Genomic DNA, 26,229 nt, shown 5'->3' with positions numbered 1-26,229 from the left:
ATGCCAAATTAAATGCATTTGCATTGAAGTCATTGCGAGAGTTTTGTTAGCATTTACATGCGGTGGCGAGCACCTCGGAAAACCCCCGCTTAACACCGTTCGCACCACAAAAACTTCCCTGGCTAAAACTCATGAAAGACTTGACTTGAACTTGAAAAGCATCATATAAAACTGAACAAAATAAAGACATACACAGTTTTGCAAGAGTTACAATAAAATCTAAAAAAATTCAAAATTCCAACCAATTTGCTCTTAGTTTGAAAAGGAAAAAAAATGTACTGTTCGCGTGACTACAGTCAAAGCAATAAATTCAATTTACTGATTTACTGACTTCCTGCAAAAACTCTTGTCTTTACTTACCTCCCATTTGTCAACCACTTTATTAGTCCGTCAAATATTTTGTGGATTAATCGATAAATCGGATTTTAAAATATGTTTTTATTCCTATCGCTTTATTAAAAAAAAAAAAATCATAGTGACTGGAAAAATGCACTTTATTTATGATTTCTTTATGACATGGAACAGTATTGACTTAAATAATGACTTTTGCTACTTGAAGTGAGATTTTTTGTAAATATCCCATAAAACAGTCTGCTTTCATTGAGAGAAAAAAAAACAGGAAATTTACTGTTGAGTGGCTGAAATTCTGAAACTTTGTTGCTCCCAAACCATTTAACTGATCATCAAAGATTATTCTCATTTCATTTGATTATCAATCACTTAATTATAGACTGAGATTTTACAAAAAAATTGTGACTATTTCTAAAACTACAACTAGATTTTATGCTTTTTGTTTCTTGTAGTGCAAATTTTCCCCATTATGATCTTGGTAAAAAAAAAATAGTTTTTGGCTACAATGAACAGCAAATATGTTGGGCTCGTCAGACCACAACTTTATGATCCACTCCACTTTTTGGATGGCCCATTTTCATTATTTTTTATTTTATTTTTTATTTTTTAAGTTTGAGTTAAATAGCTCGGCCTATGGACCTCATACTGTATTGTTGTTTTTTTTGTCTCTTTTTGAAAAGTCCATCTGAAACACGTCAACTGAAAACCTTTCAATAAATCCATTCAAAACGTCACCATTCAGAAAATAGAAATTTAGCAAAGAGAAACGTTACGGCCGACCACTTTTCCTGCCAGTCTATCTTTTGGGGAGACAGCATGGGTATTAAGGTCAGAAAAGGAGACGTTGCGTGTCAGAAGGATTTGGTGGTGGTGGGGGTTGGGGTCATGCAGTTTGATCACATACAATAGTTTTATTCTTACTAAAAAAAAAAAGGGGGTCACTTCCTTGAAAGAGCACATGATGATGAGATGCAGTCAGGTTGGGGCGGAAGTGTAGTAGAGGCGGCGGGGGGGTGAAGGTGGAAGGGGGGGGGCACTCATTCAGAACAGCTGAAGAAAGGAGTAGGGTGGGGGGGTGGAGGCAGGGGTGGTCCCAACGTGACATGTGTGTCAGTCTGTTGAAATGTGTGTGAGGCGGTCGCTCGGCACACACGGGCTACGGAGCGCCAAAACAGCAGCACAGCGTGGAAGGAACAAGTGAAGGAACACTGACAATTCAGCATTGGGGTTTTTTTGTATTTAATTTTTGTAAAAGAAGCGTGACTTTTGTTCAATTTTTTTTTTTTCGTTTTATCTCTTGTCTGGTCTTTTATTCATAAACAACAAAACGGGATTTTTGAGGGGGACTTTCACAAATGCTTGGAACAATTACTTTAACAGGTAAGTTCAATTGATTTTGGATGATAAATTATTCTTTATAATGAGATGTATTTTGCTTAGTTGTTTTGTTCCATGGGAGTTGAATTTGACCTTTTTTTATTAAGATGACTTCGTATCATTGAGGGCATTTTCCTGAGGGTGTGGTTGGACAGTCTAGAGGTTCTCAAATGGGGGTACAAGTACCCCAGTGTGTTTATAAAGTCGCTTCGAGGCGTGCTTCAAATTTTAACAGAATTTAATTTGTTTTTGACAGGAACTGTTGTTTATTTTCAAATTAAGAGTAAATGAACTGGAACATGGAAATGAATGGTTTCATTCAATAGAATGAATTGATAAATTGTGCTATATAGTGATTAAAACCCTATGCCTTTATTTTAATCCTTTTTTTTTTTCATCCTGTGCTGGTTCAGGGGTAAAATATTTCACAGGGGTACTTCATTGAAATAAGATGGGAATGGTAGTCTGTATCTTTATAGTTCTACTATTACAGTGAAGCCGGCCATTCAAAAAGTTTTAAAAAAGACATTGATATGCATATTTATTGATGTATTTTTAATTTTATGTGCTCTGGTGATTCTCCCATTCATCTTCCATCCAATTGTAGATCTCCTCCTTGTGACCCAGTGGGCAGTGCTCCCAAGGGTTTTTTTTTTTTTTTTTGGTTACAGCTGTCTGTATTATATCCTCCTGAGCCCCGGCCTATTCATTTATGTCCACTGCTGTGTCCATCTTGTCTCAGCAAGACAGCAAAATGAATCGCACCATTTCCAGACACATGAAATATCATTTGAAAGGCCGGGCTGTCCTCGATTGAGCACACTAGGACTTAGTAGGGTCGATCCAACGAGTCAAAAGTTATCAACCAAAAACAAATATCCGCTTCAAATGAACATACTGGTTCTCAGTAGGATATTGATATGTTTTTTTGCACCATTTTTTTTTAACTCGTGTCACAGCTCGGGCCAACTCCCATCTTCTCGTCAAGTGAAGCATTTCATTAGATTAGACTGGGATCTTAATTCCCAGTGGGGTTTATTGGCCTAAACCACAAAGAGGATAAAAGAGGGTCGCCGATTCTCGCTTAGATCTGATCGAGATTTTCCTCGGGTGTGGTAAATGCATTTCTGATTTATTACTGATGGATGAGATGAGTACCCCTCCTCCTAAAGTGGCGCCTTGGAGACACTCTGACCACACCTTAGATTTGGGACTGGGGGGGGGGGGTCTTTGTCAGTTTTGGGGGGGGATGTGAGAGCAGAGTTGGCCTCTTTTTTTCTGCTTAACTGACTTCTTTTGTTTGCATAGCTGCCGCCGCTCCAGACAAGTCATCCTAATAGGGATTTGCATACATTTGGCCTAAGTTGGTAAACAAGTGTCAGCTTCCCTCTGATATGGATCTCATCAGTTGGAGAGTAGAGTTACAACCTGCTTTTAATCGGAACATGATCCATTATGGTTATTTTCCCATCGCGGCGTTGCAGTTGTCTCGATACTTTTCGTCGGACGGCGAGCCGATTGAAATCAGTTGGAAGTTGGGGCTTTAACCTTCAGGCTACACCACCCCCACCTGCCTCCTCCAAAGGAAAAAAAGAACCCGTCCATCCACCTTCTCAACCCCCGCAGCCTCACCCCAGAAACATTCTTTGTGGTACAGTCGTTATTTAAAACACACACCGTCACCCCCGCCGACCCTAAATCAAATCAGTCCAGGGGTGTTGTGTGTGCCTGTAAAACAAAACAAAAAAAAAAAGCCAGATCAAAAAGCCAGAAGAGATGCCAGCAGTGTGTTAAATCCACATGGTTCCTCGGGTTTATGATCCGTGTAGATACACATGGCCTCATCCGGCAAGTCTGACCCGGACTTTACAACTTGAGTTAAGGGGAGGCGGCAAGTTGAGTTTGCGTGTTTACTCGCGGACACTATTTGAAACGACGCCCACGCGATGGCACGCCGCCGCCCGGCCGTGAATTTCATTTGTAAATACGCTGAATCTTGTCAAGTTTGTGACCATTACCACAACCCCCCCCCCTTTTCCCCACTTCCCTTGTTTTCACAGGCCACAGCTAGGGTTAGAGGTCTATTGTATTGTGCCTTGAAGGAGGCGGGTCCCCATCTATTCCGCTGCGTTGGAATGTGGGTCAAGGGAACTTAATTCAAAGAGGCTGGGTGCAAGCCTCTCATTGTTTGCTTTTACTAATGTAAAATACAATTTAGCTGAGCTAAGTGAGACGCTCTTTAGGACAATCTGGAATCACCTTACTCGCATACCTTGCTGGGTCAAATCCATACGTAGTATTTCAGGCAGGTCCTCACTAAAATGATCAAATTGTTCAACAATGTGCTGTCATTTTTCCTTAAAATGCATTCTTCAAGTATTCAGAGAATGCAGCTTCATTTAGATTGTGGGCATATTTCTACATTTTCTTCTTGTGGGACAAGACCACATTTGTTGTATTTTTTTTTTTTTTTTTTTTAGAACAGTAGCCTGGAATTACCTTGCTTTCCCACGTTTGGTTTGTTTGGAAATGGAATTTCAGTTCATTATGGCTGCTTTGCTTGTTAAAGATAGAAGAAAAATAACATGTCGGTTCCCACAGTTTTTCTTTAAAGGGGGTGTGAATGCGTGTAATCGGGTAATAGGATATCTACAAATTAGACTTTTGCGAGTTCCAGAGGATCGAATGACTGTTGTGAGAGCTGGGAATAATAAAGCAAAACGAGTGGAAAATTGACTGTATTGGCGTTGGCGGATATGGCCAAACAATACATGTATATATATTTTTAAAGATTTTAATCTATTTTAATGGATGATACAACCCCAAAAAATATTTATTTAAAGATTTGCTTAAAAAACATTCCTGTGGAAAAGGACCTGACAAAAATAATAAATTCAGATTTAAAATCAGTTTTAATGTAAACTTAACATTCATAGCTTGTTTAGAACTTACATAATTTGCCATTTTTAGCAGTGATATTAATATTTGGTCTATAATTTGATAACCACGTGAATATTCATGTCCAATTATTACCTTTCAGAACACATTTTCTACATGTCGACTGAAAATGACATCACCTGAGCTCAAGGCTGACCAATAATTGGACTGAAATACATATGATTGTCAAAAATTGAATACGGATTTTTTTCACAACGTTTTTTTTTGTTACTTTATCATTTCAGTTGGCCAACCAGATGGTGTGTCTGTGGCTCAGAAGGACGACACTTCAGAGACCATGGACACCATCGTTAATGAGCAGGCTCCTCAGGTGAACGGCGAGAAAGTGGAGAAGGAGTCTCCAGACAGTAACGACATCACTCCTGCCGAAGAGAAGCCGGAAGAGGAGAAGCCCAACGAGACGGGCGAAGTGGGCTTCAAGAAAATCTTCCGCTTCGTGGGCTTTAAGTTCACGCTGAAGAAGGACAAAAGCGAGGAGAAAGAGCCCGTGAAGCTGTTGACGGTGAAAGACAAGAATGGAGAAGTGGCCAACGGAATCGAGGAGCCTGCCAAGGATGAAGCCGCCGCTGCGGAAGCGAACGGCATTGCAGAAGATAAAGAGGGCAAAATAGAGGCGCCCAGCACTGACGCTGAAGTCACTAAAGATGCCAACAATCCTGAAACTCCCGATGGTCCCGCTGCTGAAACGTCAGATGATGCAACCAAAGAGGAAGGATCCGAAAAAGAGGGCGAAGCTAGTCCACCACCCCAAGAGGCTGCATTGTCCCCCTTCAGGAAGCTATTTAGCACAGGCCTCTTCTCTAATCTGCGAAAGAAATCCAGCATCAAGAAGACAAAAGAGGAGGAAGAAAAAGAAGTAGCTGGCGAGGGTGAAGCGGCTAAAACGGAGGAGGGGGAAGATAAGCAAGAGGGGGAGCAAGAAACCAAGGAGGAAGGACTGACACCTCAAGAGAAAGAAAAAGCTCAAGAGGAGAACCCAGCACCTGAAGAAGCAAAACCCGAGCCGAGCCCCGAGTCTGAGGTCACCGCAAGTCTTGATGTTACTTGCGATGAGACAAAGCCAGAAGAAGAAAAACCAGAAGAAGAGAAAGCTCCAGCAGAGGTAACCTCTGATTCTGAGATTGCCGTTTCACAGGAGAAGGTAAAACCGCAGGGGAGCCCTCTAAAAAAGCTTTTCACCGGTGCTGGCTTGAAGAAACGCTCGACTAAAAGCAAGAAGAGCAAGAAAGACACTGAGGTGAAACTGACAGAGTCTGGAGAACAAGCAGCCGAACTTCAGTCTTCCACAGAATCCACAGAAGCGGCAAAACCTGAGAGTGGACCTTCATCTCCAGAGAAATCAGGAGAACATGCTGCTGAAGCAGAAGTGGCCCAGTCCGACTCCGCACAGGAAGTCGAAGGTGAGGTTTTCTCTGATGGAGAGAAGAAAAAGGATGGGATTGGCACCTGGTCTTCCTTTAAGAAGCTGGTGACCCCCAAGAAGCGTGCCAAAAGATCTTCTGAGAGCGACGACGAGGTCCCATCTGAGAAGGCAACAAAGTCTGCAACCTTGTCTTCCTCTGAGAGTGCTCCGTTACCAGATCGAGGTGCAGAAGAGGAAGCTAAAGAGGACAAACCCTCTGAGGACGATTGCAAGACTGAAAATACTGAAGAGAAACTGGTCAGCAGCACAGAGGAGCCAAAAAAGAAAATGGACACTTCTGTCTCCTGGGAAGCTTTGATGTGTATGGGAGGACCCAAAAAGAGAACCAGGAAAACTTCTGATTCTGATGATGAGGAAACCAAGATTGAAGAAGAGAGTTCTGCGCCAGCTGCAGAAGAGGAGGACGACAAGACTGAGGCAGCTGTGGTGAACCCTCAAAGTGGTGACAGTGAAGGAGAAGGCCCTTCCTCCCCTGATCCTCTGAGTAGCCCACCCGAAAGGGAGTCTGCTTGGGACACTCTAAAACGCATGGTAATGCCAAAGAGTAAGGCCAAAGCCGAAGAAAAGACAGAGGAAAACGCCGAACAGGTCCAACCAGAAAGTGAAGCCCCAAAAGATGAGTCATCGTTCTCTCTGAGAAAGTTCTTCCCTGGTCTCAGAAGGAAAAAGACCGAAAAGCAAGCCTCCACTGAGAGCGAGGAGGACTCTGACACCCCAGCCGTTGTTCCTCTCTCAGAGTATGACACACAACAAGAGGTTGTCCAAGAGGTTGTCCAAGAAGAACCAGAGGAACAAACCGTCGCCGCGGCTTACGTGCCCTCTGACGAGAGATCGCCTTCATGGATTGCGGCCGTGGTGGAGCGCGGCGACGACAAGCATGATCAGCTGAGTGACATCACAGAAGAAGCGGAGAACGTCGCTACGCCCAAATCCGTCGACACTGACAATGCGGAGGATGACACAGAAGAGCACACTGGTCTGACTCCAAAACCTGTAGCGCGGAGATTATCCATGGCTGAAGTTGCTCAAGCTCCTCCCTCAGAAACCACCACCAGTGATCCTAAAGAACCCAAGGATGAAACCGCGCAGGAGATCGTGGCGGCCATTAAGGCCGAAATAACCGAAGTTCCCCCGGTGTCATCTGTGATCTGTGAAGACGCGCCGGTCGAGGTTGCCTCGGAGGATTCTGAACCACCTTTAGAGCATGCCGACTCCAAGTCTCACCGCCTGCTGGAGCCACATGCCCAAACTGAGGCCATGGCTATCTGCACCGGCCTGGGAACCAAAGAGATTGCAAAAGTCGCTCTCGAGAAACCTCCGGCTCAGATCACAGAGTGCGTTTCCGTCATCTCGGATGCGCTCAGCACAGAGGTCTTGCTAGAAGAGGAGTCGGTGCAACTGGAAGAGGCCCTCGTTACAGAAGACGCGCTCCTGAGCGCTCAAGTTCAACAGAGAAATGTTGAGCTGGAGCCTGCCGAAATCTCGCAGGGTGAAGAGTTGGACGTTCAAACTGCCAGGGAGAGCCGTGAACCAGAACCCTCCGGCGTGGGAGTGGTCACTATTTTGACGGCTCCGCAAATTGTCGAGACCGCCGCGGGCGTGGCCAGCAATCCTCCGATCGATCCCATCGCATCGACGGTGGAAATCCCTGTGTCATTACAGAACGGAGAAATCGCGGAACAAATTGTGAAAACCGTCGAGGAAGGAGAAATTGCCTGCGAAATCGGAGCGCCGAGTGAGCAGGTTTGCCTCGGCGCCGAAACCGTGGTCCTGGTCAGCCCGCCCTGCGCGGATCAAATTGCAACCCCCAACATGCCCGAGCCAGAAGATGTGGTACAAACCGGCGGTGATAATGACGAGTCCGGTCTAATTGAGGCCCAAAGCGTGGTCATCGCCCAGTCTGTCATCCAGGATGCCGTGGATCGAGTCACAGAAGAGCCAAAAACCCCAGAGGACTCCACCGCACAAACCGCGACACCGGTCCAGGCTGTTCTAACGACGGAAAAAGAGATTGAGATCTCGACAAAGACCCTCGTTATCACCGACACTCCGGCTCCTCTCGCCAAGCCAGCAGTGGCCGTGGAATGTGAAACGGCTCCCATCGAGGTGGCAGAGATCCTCGACGGGTCCGCCACGGAAGACGAGAAACCTGAGAAAAGCTTGAAGAAAGCCATGGAGGTCATCGCAAGTGAAGAAGCTGTCATAGAGGAAGAAGTCGCGGAGCTCGCTGACGAGAGTCAGGCGAACAACGAAGTGGATGCTGTGAAGGAGGAGACGGAAGAAGAAAAAGCGCAACCGGAGACGAAGGAGATCCACACGCCCATCCAGGTGGTCCTGCAGACCGCGCAGATGCTCGAGGAGGAATCCGTCAAAGAGGAGGCGGCGGAGGAGTTCGGGAGCAACGGCCACACGGACGACAAAGGAGACCGGCCGGAAAGTCTCCTGACAGAGGAGAGGACGCCGTCAAAGTGCGCCGAGGTGATGGCGCAGGTGATGGAGGTCATCGAAGAGGCGGTCAAGGAGATCCAGCCCGCGTCTACAGAGATCACACCGGCATCGTGAGCAGGTGAGATGGACTACACAATTCCTTCATTAAGCGATCAAACGGGTTTCTCATGTGTGCTTTTTTTTTTTTTTTTATAAACATCAATGGGCTCTACTTTTATTAGAGGGGTTGATGGGGCGGGGGTGCCTTCAGGCTCGATGAAGAAGCTTTTGTTCGGGCGCTGAATTACTAGGGAACCTTTGATATCAAAGTTGGAATGCTGTTGTTGACCCCTTTGTCAAACGGGGTCTTAAAAGGAAGTGGTGTGTGAGGGGGGAGATGAACTTGTGCTGAAAGACTGATTATGATCCCCCCCCCCCCCCCCCCCCCTTTACCTCCCTTCAACTTTCATCCACTCTTAGAAAATGGAGGACAGCAAAATGAATGCTGGCACTACAGAATTGTGCGTGAAATTGGAGCTGCTTAGTGCTGTTCTTGACAAAATGCTGAAAAGAAATTGTTTACAGTAACACTAACATGCAGTATTAGCGCAGGCTTGCTCCTCCTTAAGTAAAATGGCTATTTGGAACTTTAGTGTTCTCATTTTTGCTCTTTTCTGTGAGGAAAATCGAAAGTAGAACTAGCGCAAAACAAAAAAAGCAGTGGCGCTAATTCCAATGCCAAATTCATATAAGGAATAAAAAGCATTTATTTATTCCTGAGGATGAGTAACCTTCCTAAATTCCCAGCATTGATTTCTTCAAGAAATACTTTTCTGCAACTGTATGGGGGATATCTTGGTCAAGGAAATAGAATTTTTGCTATTGCAACTGCTCTCGTTCTCGAACCAACATTACACTGGCTAAACTGGCTAAAAAACTGATCCGGCATTATTATAAAATCTTGAAAAAATACTGCAAGAGTGCGAATAGCTTGACGTATGATACGGAAATATAGTTGGGAATTTGAGTATATTTCTTTGTGTTGTACTTTTCCTTTCGCTCGCCTATATACTGTACAGCATTACTTTGGCGCCATCTTGTGGCAACAAGCTACATTGAGATGAATTGCGACGTTATGCCACTATTAAAAATACTTTGCTGCCGTCTTGTGACGTTTTAAGTAATTACAGACGTCAACGTTCTCTGCCGTACCCATGACGTACCTTGTGCGTGTACTGCGAAACTTCAATTTTGCATATGTTCTCGCCCCCCTCTCCAGATGCTGAAAACGCCGCAGCGTTGCCTGGGAGACAAGATGAGAGTGATGAAAAGGAAGACGATGATGATGCTTGGTTTCCACTACCTACCGACATACTGAGAACGGGCTCCAACCCTTCCTGCCCTGAGGAGAGACTGAGTCACCGAGCTTCCTGTCACCCCCCCCCCCCCCCCCCCCCCAGTCTGCCTCCAAGACGAGGCGGTGGACGAGTGTTTACCTTAGGTGTGTGCGTGTGAGTGTGTCTAATGGTGTATAGGCGTGAGAGAATATCAGAAGGTAAACAGATTGTATATTGTATTTAAATCGCGAGTATTCTTCCAGTCAACCTTTGTTTTTTCATGCTGAGCCCTGTTGTTATTTAGTTTCCTTCACAGATGATTTTTTTCCCAAAATTCCAGAAGCAACAAGTCATTACCGAACGTTGCTTATTGTTATTCAAATATTTTGTTTCAGCCATGGTACAGACTGTGATTTTTATTGTCAGCTAGATAAAAATTGGATGAAATACACTCACGTTATTTTGTATATACATCTAACATATGCTGCCTAATTTACTGTGAAAGAACATTTTCGGTCTTTTAGTCATAAAATATATATCAGCCAGAAAAACAACGTGCCGGTTGAAGTTAGTGCATTCATTTATTCATAACCTGCTACTCTCAACCACCAATCATAGTTTGGATATTGCGTAATCCATTTAAATACATTTTTATTAATACGACTCATTGGCTGACACCAGCAAGCTTTATGACCAAACGAGAAAACCATTTGCTTTTTTTTGTATATATTACCCCTAAAAACTCATTTTAGCGCACTGTTAGATTTGTCTTCACTGTGAGCTTGTTAACATTTGTACAGATGATGTGTATATGCTTGTATGCACTGACAAAGCCTCTTGTTAGAACAACTAATATGCTTCATTCATCGTAATATTCCCCTAAGCATGGTTTTAACGATCTTTTGTATTTTCCAAGCTGTTAATAGTACGGATACACAAACTTGTCTATATTTCATTCAATAAAGTTTAGAGGGTGGGGAAGAAATGTGTTTGTTTGTTTTTTTCTCATTCGTGACAGACAATATTACCTGTAGTATAACAAATATTTTTCCAACATTAAAATTACAAGAATTATTTTCCCCATTGAAAGTGATTGTGTCAAGAAATTTATGAGTTCTTACGCATCGTGTATTTCAAAAATAAAAGTCGTTTCTATAGTGAAATTACGTATTACTGTGTTAAGGGGCGCGGTCAGTTTCATGACGTCAGCGGTTTGCGTTGTTTAATAAACACGCACGCAATGATTTCCAATACCATGTTCCAACTCGTGTCAATATTAAAACAATAATTTCTAAACAATTAAATGAAAAGTAAAGCACTTTTTGTGTAGAATAACAGCCAAAGCCAGCATCACAAATGTCCATTATTTTTAGTACAGTTTGAGGTCCAAAAGTACCAGTACAACGGGAAAAAAAACTCCCCATAAGGTTGAAACGGACTTTCATATATATTCGAATATACTTGAAAATATATTAAAATGACTTAAAAATACATTAGAATGTACGTTTGAACGCTGAAAACATTTTTTTCTGACCACGGGGAACTTATGTGCGCATGCGCAGGTTTAATACATTTTATTTTCACTATTACTGTGCAAATACTGTACAATACTTTATAACATCAAATAACATTGTTTGTTTCTGATTTAACTTTTGTTTTTTTTATATTATTTATTGCATGGATTTTTTTCCCCATTACGTCATGAGTATACACAAATCAATATACAGTACTGTTGGCGTTTTCTTGTTAGGTAGCTAGCTGCAGCCAACAATAAGTAGCTAGCATTCTGACGCAAACGATCAAACAAGTAACCATAGTGAAGTTGTATACTGCCCAGTTAGCTTCCCTTTGTTAGCGAACTTTCATATTTTTATATTTTTTACATTGAATTACACTATAACATTTATGATAGCTTAAAAAACTTGAGTTATGGTGTTCCTGAACGCAACTGACCATATTTGTTTTTCTGACAGTTGCACACAAATACGGGCTACCTGTGGAAAAGATCATTTCATCCTGTAGTATTCAGTAATCACCGCTAGGTGGCAGAAACGATCCATCCAAAATATATGTAGTACATTATATGCGCGTAATCAATCAAAAAAGTATCCGCCTTATGAAACGTCAAAACTCACAGGTCAACTTGCATTTCAGACAACGGGTAACTTTTGACATTGGGTTTGGTGATGCTAAAGCGGTTGGTAGCACAAAAACACCTCGAAAGGTTTAAGCAACCTGCTGACACCGGAAGCATAACTTCATGCGGGGTCATGCAGAGGTCGCAATTGACGATGTAAATACTTGACACTTTTACGGAAGTAGAGATATTTTGTGCATGGCTTGGCAGTCGTCTTTAGAATCAGGCCCGGAGTGAGTAATCTAGACACAATGGTGAATTCCCTTTGGGCTGCCTTAGTCCGTGAATTCATTGTTGGGAATGCGTATTATAGTCAAAATTCAATGTCCACTTTGTTGTAAAGGTGTAAACAAGTCTCATTGCTATTAAGTATATCGTTAACTTGTTCTACAGGTTGGAAATGAAAAATACTTGTAAGACATACTTGTTCTACTCATGTGCTGAATGGTCTTACAAGTGAAGACAAAGATCACAGTGGTACACGACGTGTATTTCAAAGATATCGAATATATGCTAACAGCATTCCATTGCTGCGTTATTTGATACGTCTGGTTTGTGTAACTGAGCTGCGTTGTGGAAGCGTCCACAAAGGCGCCTTGACAACAGAGAAGCTGGAAGCCTTTCAGACAGCTGGATGATTAACATCTCTGCTTTATCCCCAAAGCTTCAGATTCTCTCCATGGATCTATAATTCATTCTCATCACAATTCAGTAGGCTTTTGCAAGCACACCAAGTGGAGTTCAATTCAAAATAAATAAAAGAAGCAAAATGAATGTACAGGATATTCAACGTTTCGATTGCTTTGTTTACATTGTCATATTTATATTTTACCGTCAAATTGTTTGTTTTCTGTTTAAGATTGAATCTATTGTAATTAACTTTAATTGGAGTGGTAAAAAAAAAAAAAGAATAAATGACAAAAAATAATGCAATCGCAGGTTGGGTGGCGTCATGTCACGTGACTATAACCGCGCCATGTTTCCATCGTGGCGTCGGGAAACTTCTTGAGCCAAGTGAGGGAGAAAGCTGCAGATCTATCATCAAACTTCCCATTGTTGAGTAGCATGCTTTCTCTTTTAACATTTCGACATAAAAGCATGAGCTGTGACGTTTAGCGCATTTTAACTGTAGTCGACCCCACATTATGAGTGAGTGTTTAAAAGTCAAAATAATTATTTATAAACAATGTTTTCGGTATTAACCGAAATAAAAATCGGTAAGCGACGCGAAACTACACACTTGAGTCCTGACTGTATTTTATTTTGGAAACAAACATCAGCATTTCCGCCTTTTCCATTGCTCTCTGTGGAACTTGACAAGCATTGCCAGAAGGAAAAAAAAAACACTAACAGGAACAAAGTTGTGAGTACGCGGTTGCTTCTTCGCACATTCCCAGTTTTTCCACATATTTCAAGAATCTTTTACGTTTTAAAAGCTGGACATAGCTTCGCTTGCGTTCAAGACTACGACGGCTGGATTTTACCTCGACCAAGAAAAAAAATAAAACAGAAAAAGCCGTCCAACTTTGGCTTTTGCTTGCAATCTGTGGATACTCGCATTGGATGTGCTTTGGGAGTTTTTTTTCGTGAATGATCTGAGGAGCGAATATCTCTATACTTTAAAATGTCCTACGTGTGATCTACTTTGAAATTTTCCATGAGTCTTGTCACTTTGGGACGGTTTGGACTTGATTTGAGGCGGTGCACGTCTCCTTCATCCCTCCCGGTGACAGCAAAGGTGAGCTCGGCATGCTTCAACAAACACTTGCAAACATGAATCCAAAAAAGTCAGCAAACATGAATCCAAAAAAGTCAGGCACGCTTTTTAGTACGTTCTTTCCAAACGAGTTTATTACGTTTTTTTCACTTTATGATGTCATTTTTTGGGTCAAAAGCTTATGGAAGAGGAACTGGAATCGTGACAAATTTAAAGGGACAGTACACACAAAAAAAAATGTCTTCAAGGCAAGGTGTTCACAGGTAACACCCTCTTGGCATTTTGCAGCAGAAATGCCCTTTTAAAAGCATTGAAGCGACACTATTTGAACGCTCATCATGCAACACCCATTCCATTTAAAGACACTTTGAAAATATCCAATGTAATTACATGCAAGCACACTAAAACCAAATACACGCCGTTTTATATCTTCTTTATCCTCTGGATGGAATGAGAATTTGAAACCTCTTTCTCCTGAAGCCCCTCATTTGTTTGGGTTCCTCCACACATGTATTCACTTAATCGTGATGCCTTTGCCGCTATTTTGGGGTTTTGCGTCACCCAACTGAAAGCTCCTTTCATGGTAAAGCAATTATGATATGTTATTATTACAGTGCTGCTTAATTCCAGGCAAGAGAAAACATTTTGCCCCCCCACTCGCTGCGGTGACTTGAGATAAGTTCATCTGTAAAAATTTTAGAGATGTATATTGAGATTTGAATCATTTTTAACACAAATAAAAGAAAAAAGCAATACAAATCAACTTGCAACACATGTTTACATTTTTACAGGATTAGTACGAGTTATAGGATAGTCTGAAACTGAAAAAAATTGAGTGCATCAAAGTGCCCCAGGAAACAATACATTTTGCGCCCCCACTCGCTGCAGTGACTTTATATAAGATAATTATCTCTAAAAATTGTAGGACTGACATAGATCTACCTTTTGGTTTCTTTAACTCATTCAATCCCAAAGACGATTTTATACGTCTTTACAGAATTTATACGTCATTGAATCCCAGGTACTAATTAACAGATTTTATTTTCAAATATTAGGGTACAATATAGCCTCAAACAGATCATATCAATAAATAAATTGGAATAAGTTAAAATGTCCACAAAACGTAACATTGTCTAATTGGACTCATGGTGTAATCAAACAATACTTAGTCAAGCTGACATTAAGTTTCAGAAGCTTATTACAACATACCCGTGAATATATATATATTTTTTAAATTTTTTCATTATTTTTCTTCTTATCAGCGACCATGACAGAGCAGGAAGTCATGGACAGGTGGGATAGGGGTCTCACACACACATACACACGCAAAAAACACATTAGTGTGACTAAAAATGTGATTTGAGTGTGCGTGAATTAGCGCAAATATTTATTCTTGTCTTGACGCTTGCAGGTGCAGCGTTGAACAATCAAAGCCTCGCCCGCTGTATTTACAACCATGGCGTCGCTCGGCGATTTTGCAGAGGGCGGAGCCAACGAGGAGTTCAGTGACATCATTAAGTCGCGATCGGGTAGGTTTGTTGTCCAGAAATAATGCACGCTTCACAGTCCGGGCAATTTTTGTTTGTTTTGTTTGTTCCGGGTGATTTTTTATAAAAGGCCACTAGCTGATCGCTTTTGGAGGCACAACTGGAAATTCTTGTCAGAAAGGACAAAGAGAAAGTGATCTCGAGGTGATCAATCGGGAATGGTGAGATGCCATAAAATAAAAATAAAAAGACACTCCCGTTTGATCATTCCCTGATTGGATCACTACAAGTTACAATTGAACTAATTATTGTTTTTCTCCTCATATAATTGGAATGCGACCCAGATCAAATTGTCACCTTAAAAAAAGCTTCATTTTCTGTAATCAAAGTTTGAAGTAACATTTCATTTCAACTTTTAATACAAATGTAAGAATGGAATTATGGAAACATAGAAATGGTTAAACTGTACATGCTTATTTACCTTTGAGGAGAAATCAAGACCGACATTTTCCGAACAAAATTTATTTAGAAAAAGACAATGGCTTTCCTATTCTTATTTTTATTACTTATGTATATATTTATTTATTTAGAAAAAGGACAATGGCTTTGTTATTGAGGGGGGCCTTTTTATAGTGTTGTTGTTGTTGTTTTAAATAAAAATTAAAAGATAAAACAACAACCAGGTACAATAAGGCGCCCCCCCCCACCAAAAAAAAAAAACCCAACCATGTACAGTTTTTTAGAAAAAATGTACATGTATAAAATGTTCTTTTTTTAATGATTAGGTATAGTGAGAATTTTTTTCTTCAGACAAAAATGGACATGTTGATTAAGGCTTTTTTCCCCTGCAGATAAACGACCATGTACAGTCCCCCCCCCCCACCCCAAAAAAAAAAAAAAGTATCATATATTTATTGTAAGCCTTTTTTTATTTATTTTTTTTTTAGAAAGATGGTGATGTATAGCAATTTTTTAGGTCGAGCTAAGTTTCATAAGGCTATTTTGCTGCAAAAAACAACCATAAACCATGTATTTTTTTAATGGTAACACATATATATATATATATATATATATATATATATATATATATATATATATATACTATATGTGTGTGTATATATTACCGTGTATCATAAGCTTTTTTTTGAGGGGGGGGGTGCAATTGACCATTTATAGGATTTGATTTCAAATAAAAAATAGCACATATGGGCAAGCAACTGTAAGTGTCTTTTCAACAAAAGTCACCACTTCACCAACTCCATTGAGCGTATTTTCTTTTTGTCCAACTTTCCAGCCGCTAGCTCTGTGCTAGTTTTACTTTGCTATCCTATCACCCTGCCTGGCTGATCCCACGCCAAGAATTCCACTGCGCTGTCGCAGTTTGTAATTTACGTTTGAGTCCAGACCACAATAGCTCCCCTCTTGCAAAGATTCGGGTTTCCCTAGCAACCCCCCCCCCCCCCCCCCCCCCCCCAAAGTAATGTTTTCTTTAATAGCATAGTGGGGGCAAATTTGGCATGTAGCTTAGTTACTGACCCAAAAACACATGGAGCAAATACAGGAAAGGTTTTATGATCCTGAAGGTCTCATAATGTGTGTGTGTGTGTGTGTGTGTGTGTGTGTGTGTGTGTGTGTGTGCGTGCGTGAGGGGGATTACATGAAATAATGTTCGGTCATAGGAAAGGGCTTTAAACCGTATTGCGTGCAGGTTTCGCGGAGCATGTGGAAGCTTTTCAAAGTGTCGCTCAAAAACTTGAAGGTTGATGGCGAGAAAGGCGCGCGGCGTGGTGAGCAGGTGGCACGGATGTTTTCGCAGCTGAGACCAGCCCCTTTGGGAAAACATGAACACACTTTACGTCGCCGCCGCCTAGCCCCCGCTAACACGTAATCACGCCGGCATTTACTGATTGACACATTGTGGTCTCGGGTCGCGGTCCTCTTAAGACGAGCACGTTCTTTCTTTTTGATGGACAGTTTTGAACATGCTGTGTGTGTCTAGTGGAGGTCAGCAAGGCGACATTCCGGCTATGCCAACTTATGCAAACAAATGCTTGTTGGGTGTCATGGGGGGGGGGGGGGGGGGGGGGGGGCTCTATATTTCCAGCATGTTAAGGTGTTTTTCAATCCCACAATGCATCACGCGTTGAGAGCTAAAACGAAGGAGGAGAGCGGGAGGCCTTCAGTGCGTTTGGTCCTTTTTTTCGAGGTACAACTATTAATTCATCAAAAAATGATCTGTTATCAAATGACCGTAATTCCCCAAATATAAGACACATTTTTTCCCCAAAATGAAGGTTAAAAGGATACTTAATATCAATGTCTTTGTGAGAAGTACTTGACACCTTCCTGCCTGGAACTCAGTCTTGAATATGCCGCAGTTTTCCACATCGCCCAACATTTGAAGCCAAATGACCTTCCCGTCTCATTCCCGAGGGAAGACAAATGTGAGAGGTCAAATATCATCCTCGCACTTCCAATTTGACTTTCTCTCTCCTGGTGTTACGTGTGTCATTCCCTAAGTTTTGCCTCAGCTCATGATTATCTCTTGCAAGTGTACGTTTTTGAGCTTTCGCTCGCACTTTTTGGGTGTGACGTGAAACAAGCGAGACGCCCCAGCTGAGAAGAAAAACGTGATTGTCGCCAAATGTGAGGGTGTGGCCTCGACTTTTCTGAGGACTGGGTGGATCGTGTCATTGGATGCCATCCAGCTGGTGTGTGTGTGAGTGTGTGCTGTTCTCTCGCAGTTGAAGTTTGTATGCTTTGTCCGTGAACAACCGGGTGAGATTTTGAACCCGTCTGCAGTGACGTTTGCAGTCTGATTGTCTGAATTGTCTGAATTATGCAAGCGTTGCGAGCAAACAAAACACATTCGTGGGAGCCGCAGAAATATTTTTTAATTCCCTTGTTGAATTGTTTTAGACTCATATCTACGGTACCTTGGTTTTAAAGTCTTACATGACGCAACGATTATTCAGTCCATCAACAAATAATCGTAGGGATTGGACGAGACACAAAAGTCCAAGAGTCCACGAGAACGAAATTTTAGCAAAATTACTCATGTAAAACAATGCCCAAAATAAAATTTTCCAGTTTTCAAAGTTTTGAGTGGACTTCAAGGAAATAACAATAAAATATGCAAATGTAAACAATGTTAACAAAATGCATATATATATATATATATATATATATATATATATATATATATACACCCAAAAAGTGTCTGTTTTTTTACATTTTTTTTTAACCTAAATTCACACTGTGAGATTTTAGACAGCTGTCTCCCCATGAATATTTTTCAATTAAACAAAGTGACATCAGACTCACAGAAGACATAGTTGACTCGGACCGATGTGTTCAAAAGTGATCAGTAGCAACGGCAACCATTTCAGGACGTCAGCATCTAAGTGCACAGACCAGGTTTCAAAACAAAAGTGGAGATTTGGGACGACTTGCAGCATGACTAATTCAATCCGTTCCCTTTTTTTTTTCTCTCTGGGCTTCTTCTTCCACTTTCCTTTTTCACATTAGCTTGGATATCCCGGCCTACTTGTTGCTTTGTCGGCTACAGTCATTTTCTTCATCTACTTCCTCCTTGTCGAGGAAAGGAAGAAGAATACAAAACACCGGAAAAATTAACTTCCTTTGGCTTCCATCTCACTCTTACTATGGGAAATGTTTGAACAAATGCTACAAGGTACTCAACTTCGGAAACATCTTCATTTGGCATTGTTCCTGTTAATAATAATGTTTATGATTCCGGATGTTGGGAGCATGTCCCTCTGGGTCATGTTTTCATAGCCGATCCTTATACGACTTTCTTTGTCACCCGTCAAGTGTTGTGGGCCCAGCGCATGTGTGTGAAGTCACAGCACCCTAACACAAAGCACCTTTTTAGTGACGAAAAAAAACAAAACGTTCGCACACCTCCTACTTCCTCTTTTGCTTCGCACCGTCGTTCCGTATCCTGTTACCTCGTCGTCTTCATCTGTGTTTGTTTATTTCTTTTTTTTGTACTTTTCTGAGATGAATTTAAGTAAGTGGATGTCATGGAGGAAGCGCAATATTTTCAGGAGGAAAAAGAAGCCTGAAATAGCTCTTGTTGTCGGTGAGTGCAAAGCTAAAATAGAGTTTTTTGTCCACTTTAATCTGATGCCCTTGATGAGGGTTTGAGGCCAAAATGAATCCAAAATGAGTCAGATAAGTGAATCAGTTCAATTTTCCTAAAATATTCTAACTCAAGACACAAATTAGAAAGTTGGATGCTCTTTGGTTCCACACATGATAAAAAAAAAAAAATCCTGTGGTTCCATCACACTAATAAACTTTATAATCTGCTTGAACTAACTGTAATCTGTGTAAAAAATGTCCCAAATCTGTGATCATTTCATTATAAAAAAATCAAAAGTGAAATATGTTTGTTACAAAGTATAACAAAACCGCAAATCTGTGGTGAAGCGATATTGTTAGCTAACATAGCATACTAGCTCTTGTTATGAAAGTATCGTAACCCCTCCATCTAAGATAAGATACAGCCGCTGGTCCAATTTTAATCTCTTCATTGAACAAAATAAACACAAGCACATATTCACGCACGACCTTGCGGTTTGCCCTGAATGACGCTGAGTCACTCAAAATTGTTGCTAACAATTTAGCTAGATAATCGCCAACCAAGCCAACACTTCTATTTGCCGTCTCAGATGTCCCTCAACAGACAAAGCCACGCCTTTTAAAGTCTCACGTGCTCACCCACAAATAATGCAGTATTGCTGAGCATGAGGATGGCGACCCCACATGATATCGCACCTCACATGCATATAATTTAGTAATATATGCATGCAGCTTTAAAATATCATTAATAATCAAATACTTTATTTAGAGCTGAATCGAGTCCTCAAGTAGTGGACACTTTCAGGAAGAAGTCAAGCTAACTGCGGCAGCAATCCGCCAGCGTGATGCAAAGGCCACCTTCAAATTAAGCCTTACTTTTCAAAATACAAAGTAAATTAATGCCTGGGTCACTTTTATTTTCAATTAAATTCCGGCTGTATTGACTCATCACTAACATCAACAACACTACGTTGTTTTCAGTTTAGCCTTTTTAAGGGCGGATCAAAAATACTTAATGCTAAAAATGCATTATATGACGCCTGTCTGGCGAGCAGCAATAGATGCTAGCAGCGTTAGCGGTGAGTAGCACTCATCTCCATTTTTCAAAGGCAGTTTAATAGATGTAGTAAATGACTCAACTGACAGTTGCTGTGGCAACTGATCACTTTTTAACAAATGCTAGTTTAGCTAGCAAAAAACGTTGTGGTTTTGACCTCAGTTTGGTTCATAAACAAAATATTTGTTTAAAATCCCGCAAATGTTTCTCTTTCTACTTTTATCCAAATAGCCAAATATTGGATAGAATTTTAAAATGAAATTGACGCACAACCTAATTTAATAACTTTGCTGATTTGACCCAAAATGGAGCAGTGGACCCTCATTCCAGATTAGCGTCGACCCTGCGTTGTCTCTGCACGCATAATCTATCATTCCATCTCGTAGCATGCCGAAATGACTGCGAACACTGACTTTATCTGTTCATTCCTCCTTCACCCCTCCGTCCTACCGTGCGCCGCGATTTCCCCGCCCTCGGCCTGCTCTGTCCTGTCCGATTCTGTTGCGCCTCTGCTCTCTCGCTGTTGCTGCAACATTCTTCTGGTCCTTTCATTTCTCCCTGGCTGGTTAAGTAATGAATGCAGAGGAGTAAGGCCGGAATGTTGACATTTCTTTCAGTCCTGCTACCGATTGTGGTCACAGTTCCGGAGAAAATGAAAGGATAGCAGGGTTAATTTTTGACCTGCATGCTTGAGTCAATCACCTGGTCCAAACAGTCCATTTCAGGGTTGTCAAAAATTATTTCATTGGGATAGTGAAACAGCAATGAGGTACTGACTAGTTTTACAGATTTTTTTTTTACATTATAAAAAATGTAAATCTTTTAAATGTGATCATCCTATTGATTATTCCATCGAATAATCAAATAATAAAATGTTCACTTCCATACATAGAAATTTTTACACCCCAAATTAATTAATGAGTTATTAATTTTAAATAAATAAAATCTGTTTTGTCGCCTTTTTGTTGTGATATCCTGTTTTTGAGAGTCTTTTTCCCTGTCCCCTATTGAGATACTCCATACATCTGCAAGAAAGCTGCGTGTTGAAAGCCATACAGCAAACACTCCATATAAATGTCACCATGACTCACTGTAGAAAACTGGTGGCGTTCCACAAGGCTAGATACTGAGTACACTGTTTTTTGTGGGTTTTTTATGCAAATGTTTTGTGTAGTTATGACTTAAGAACTGCTTTAGCAAAGGCTAGTGATAGACTGGTGCGTTCTGACTTCTTGTTGTTTTTCATGCTTGTCAGTGGTTCTCTGGAAAAGATGATGACAATAAAAAATTCGGGTCCAACAAATTCCCAGCTCTTGGAAATCAAAAGCATGTTAACAAGGCTCAGCCTGGCTGGGACAAGCTGAGACAAGTGACCACTGGCGGGGAGGAGGGAGGAATGCGTTTGGGAATTCTGGGAATTTTGTGCATTCTTCCCATCCTACACAGGCTAAGGGAGAGTTCATCTCTGTTGTGGTTGTTTTGTGAGAGCGCTTTTGTTTCCAGGAGGAGTTAGTTTAGTGACGCACAATGAACAGATGCCTTGAAAGCCCGTCATTTTGTTGATTGTTGACTATGAAGGTGAAGTTCACCCTGCAAAACGGTTCTTTCATAGACACAAATTAAGTTTTCATTCAACTCCAATGGGTTTGAAATCTTGGAGATCATCTTGGCTAGTTGACACGTGATCGTGTGACCGTGTGAACGGGTTAACTGTGGTCACTTTGTGAAACCCTCGATTTGGACAATCACTGATGTGGAACCATGTGAATTTAGGAAGCGTGGCCTGCCTTGTAAATTGCTGTGTTTGTCCATCCGTGTTTACAATGTGAGGTTGCCACGGAAACCAGCGTGGTTTGTTTGATTTCCACCTCAGCGCTCCCTGCCTTGACTGAGGTCATGCAATTTGGCCATCTGTGAAATAGAAGTGACAGACATATTTGAAATGTGGACGTCTGTGTGTGTTCCCGGATGATCATTTTAGAACTTCCTGTTTGACGTTTCTTGGCCAGTTTTGCTCACGGTTGAATCCCCCACACTTAACAGTCCTATCAGGGATGGATTATGTAACGTCCTAGCTTGGGAAAAAAAATGGCAACTCCCTACCAGCATTGGGATCATTAGAATAGTTATTTCTTTCATGTGAATTTGTCCCTAACTCAGAACCTTGCGCAGTAATTGTCATAATTACAGCTGTTCGTATGAAAGTACACCATCCTGAAGTCAAATGTACACAGACAAAAATTAATATTTTTTTGTCAGCCGTGATTATGCTTTTAACCTTCTTCTGATTTACCAAGAACCCCCCCCCCCCCCCCCCCGCCCCTTTTTTTAAATAAAGCAATGAAAATATGATGAACCTTGGGCCGCAAATTTTACCATATTAAATTTTGCTATCTCAAACCAATCATAGGTTCCGCCATTAACTCCAATGGTATTATTGATATCAAAACGCTCTCACGTGCACAGCTAAAATTTCACTTGTAAGCGGAAATGCAGCATTCTCTGTCTACATACAATAAACTGCGGACGCGTGTGTGCCCAGTGAGCCGTGGGAATACACCAGAGGGATTACGACGCCTTGATCTAATCTCTACTTCCTGTTTAGAGTGGAGATAAATTATGGTTCCTTCAAGATGTTTTATTATTATTCGCAGTTAAAGTGTAATGTAAAACTAACACAAGTACATGATATATATGAACACAAATGTTCAAATAAATCATATAATTTGGTCCAACCAAAGCTAACATCCGGAAATTAGCTTTGATTTTGTGACAACCGCTATTGTAACACACACGGAACAACAAATGTAAAAATCCATAAGTCATCGGTTTTAAACTCTGGGGTTCTGGATTGCATCTTGTCCTCTGTGATTTTACATGGCCCAGGAAAGCTTGTTACAGTTTTGCCGTAGATTCTCAATCAGTGTTCCATCAAAATGCATCATTAATAGAGCAGTTTAACATTTATTTTACTTTATTTACAGTCGGTGTGAGAGCGAGTTCGTCACTTTGTGATGTGCCCATTTGGTTAATGGAATGACATCATCTCTTTCCCCGCATTTCAGAACGCTTTGCTCAACTTCGGGCAAGCGATTTATTCATTCAAATCACGATTAAAATGAAAACAACACAAATAACTTCATTCTCAGTTTCTCCACTTGTAACCCAATTTGAGAACTGCTAAATACATAACAAAATGAGAACACTCAAAAGTACCTGGACCAATTCTAGCTCCTACGGTCACAGTATAAATAAATAAATAGCTTATTTATTTAAGTGCTGGTGTGGTATTTACACGGTTAGCCATACACTTAAGTATGTAAGCAGCCAGTACCATATTGAGGGCATGAGTAATGTGGCTTTCATGTTGTTTATACGCACTCCTTGTGTGATGGATGTTCATTTCTCCACACGCACAATACTACCTTGATATTTCCAGCCGTTTGACATTCCAGTGCTACGGCAGTGAGGAGCGGGCACGTATGAATTGCCGTTATTGTGCTGCGGGCGCGGCAAGGTGCAGGCCCCCGGAGACTTGTGTCAAAGTCTACCACCCACCACAGGGGCCTCAGAGGGAGCTGATAAGGCTTCCAAGTCAGGGGAAATGCCCATATTTGATGAGAACACAGCTGCACCGCATTGCCATATCTGCACTGACATTTTGATGGCATCTATCTGTCAATTAGGCAACATTGTTGTCATTCTGCAGTTTTATTTCCAGCAGTGACAAAATTAACACTGTTGCACTGAAGTAAAAATGCACAAAAAGTTGTTGCATAATGATTTTAAACACCTTAATGCTGGCGTATTCAAGTACAAGTAAAAACGGTGGTGATGAGTCGGAGGCTACAAAACACTTTTCTGCTCCTCTATATGGTATGTTATTATTTTTCTAGCCAGACAGCAAGCGGCCACACGGAACACAAAGAAGCAGACAACTGCGGGGGTCTGGTGATCATAACCTCCGACCTTCTGTTCGGTTCATGGTGTTTTTACGCAGCCGACTGTGTCATGACAGTGGCACTTAACCATACACACACACATTTTTCCCTCCTCTGTCAAAGCATTTTTCCAGGTTATAATACAACGTAATTAACTTTCTTTTTTTTCTTCACATTGTGCATTAGAAGGATTCACAAAGTGCACTAATAGCTCCTTCCAATGGCTTAGTGTCAAAAACAAAAGTCATTATTCACCACTAATAGCAATATAGACTTCTTCTTAATGTGCTCTTTTATTCCAGGCTGGAGCTTTAATGGCTTGAAATTAATTCGAAAAATACATTTCAAAATCCCTTTTTTAAACTAAAGACCAATAAAATGTTCCATAATTAATTCTAATGTTAAATGTGAAGTTAAAATAACCTCTTTTCTGCTTGCTCACAGATGAACATGACTTGGTGCAGAAGAAAACATTCACCAAGTGGATAAATGCACAGTTCTCAAAGGTAACAGTTGTATTGTAATACTTTTGTGTTTTTCAACTTCTTTTATATACAGTGTTTATTTTTTTTGTACCGCCAAACAGCTCTGTTAAGACTTGTGTCCCTGAAGCTTCAAATTAAAGAAACCCAAAAAAGACTATTTGTCTTGCGGACTATTATACTGATCTTGCCTAAATCCTACAAATTTCCACAACAACCTTGCCTCTATTATTTAAATCAGCTGGAGACATCATAACCTCTCAATTTTAGTCACGTTCCTGTGTGTGAACAAGGATGGACTCGGACTTTGGTTCAGTCCGCTCGCTTCTTTAATTGAAAAAAAAATGCTGTAGCAACCTTAACCACCTGACTCCCGCCCTCTAGCTCGTCACCTTACGGTAATTATTGTAACTAAGAATACGGCCAATTATATGCATCCTTTCAATGCTGTTTGTCACCCCATCAGGAGGGTAAAACGACCATCAAGGACATGTTCTCTGACCTGAGGGATGGGAGGAAGTTGCTAGATCTGCTGGAGGGCCTCACTGGCCATACCCTGGTAAGTTTTTTGTCTTCATATTTTTGGGGTGGTGGCTTATCTATTAGTACTGGTGTATGATATGCTTCCATAATTCGCTATCACTGTATAATATAACAGAATGAAACATCACAACATGCCAATAAAACATAAACAATTTTAAATGATTGACCATGATAGAATTAAGGCTGTAGTATTTTTTTTTTTTTTTATAAAACATTGGGGCAATTTTTTGTTACTTACTTTGTGTTGCGTATGAAAATTGCGCTAAATCAGTATTTATTTAGTTAATTTTTCAACAACCCCTAGATCAATAGTTCACAACCTTTTTTTGTTTTTGTTTTTTTTCAACAAAAATGTACCCCCTGGCATTTTTTTTTTTTTCAAGCAAGTATCATTGTAGCCTTTTTGTGCGGTGCCATCCATGTCTGATTTATTAAACTTTGAAACTACATTTTGAGTGGTATGTCCCATCATATTTTATTCAGCAACTCCAGATGATAGATTGTGGAACATCACCTGTGTTATCGTTGGCCCATCAGCCAAAAAATGTGTCACTAATGATAATGTACATTCATTTAAAACTTAACAAAAGACATGCAAATTTTTCAAAAAGAGTCACTGAGAGTCACAATTTAGTAACGTAATTTGCTCTTAATTTGAAAAGAAAAATGTACTTTTCCTTTCGGGGTTTTAAATTACATTTGCTGATATCTTCCGAAACTTTGTTTGGATCCCACGTAACCCAATTTGATAATTACTGTCATAGATACTGGATTCTAAACTGTTTTATCCGACTTTTTTAAGACCAGTAATAAGACTCAACTCTTGAGTAATCAACAGTACGTGTAAAAAAAAAAACAATAAAACAAATGAGATCATTTTAAACA

General features: G+C 40.9%; 2 protein-coding genes across 5 annotated transcripts in view; both read left to right on the top strand.

Annotated features, from left to right (window-relative positions):
• Nucleotides 1–10,858, top strand: part of akap12b (A-kinase anchoring protein 12b) — a 31,800-nt gene extending 20,942 nt beyond the window's left edge. The window contains exons 1-3 of one of the 2 annotated variants that reach the window (XM_088403764.1): nt 1,495–1,731; nt 4,911–8,675; nt 9,816–10,858. In XM_088403764.1, coding sequence (XP_088259890.1) covers nt 1,707–1,731; nt 4,911–8,671 — 3,786 coding nt within the window. In that variant the 5' untranslated portion in view covers nt 1,495–1,706 and the 3' untranslated portion in view covers nt 8,672–8,675; nt 9,816–10,858. Of the gene's footprint in view, nt 1–1,494; nt 1,732–4,910; nt 8,676–9,815 lie in introns of those variants that run through there. The other variant, XM_088403763.1, reaches the window with a different exon arrangement.
• Nucleotides 10,859–13,376: 2,518 nt separating this feature from the next.
• utrn (utrophin) overlaps nt 13,377–26,229 on the top strand; it is a 136,799-nt gene continuing 123,946 nt past the window's right edge. For all 3 annotated transcript variants that reach the window (XM_088402867.1, XM_088402868.1, XM_088402866.1), the window contains exons 1-4: nt 13,377–13,748; nt 15,139–15,256; nt 24,764–24,825; nt 25,268–25,360. In XM_088402867.1, the coding sequence (XP_088258993.1) occupies nt 15,184–15,256; nt 24,764–24,825; nt 25,268–25,360 (228 nt within the window). In that variant the 5' untranslated portion in view covers nt 13,377–13,748; nt 15,139–15,183. The remainder of the gene's footprint in view (nt 13,749–15,138; nt 15,257–24,763; nt 24,826–25,267; nt 25,361–26,229) is intronic.

Source organism: Hippichthys cyanospilos, chromosome 20, assembly GCF_059441005.1.
Source record: "Hippichthys cyanospilos isolate Australia breed blue-spotted pipefish chromosome 20, RoL_Hcya_1.0, whole genome shotgun sequence".
NCBI classification, from domain to species: domain Eukaryota; kingdom Metazoa; phylum Chordata; class Actinopteri; order Syngnathiformes; family Syngnathidae; genus Hippichthys; species Hippichthys cyanospilos.
The sequence above is the reverse complement of the archived record's forward strand: the minus strand, read 5'-3'. Positions and strand labels throughout refer to the sequence as shown.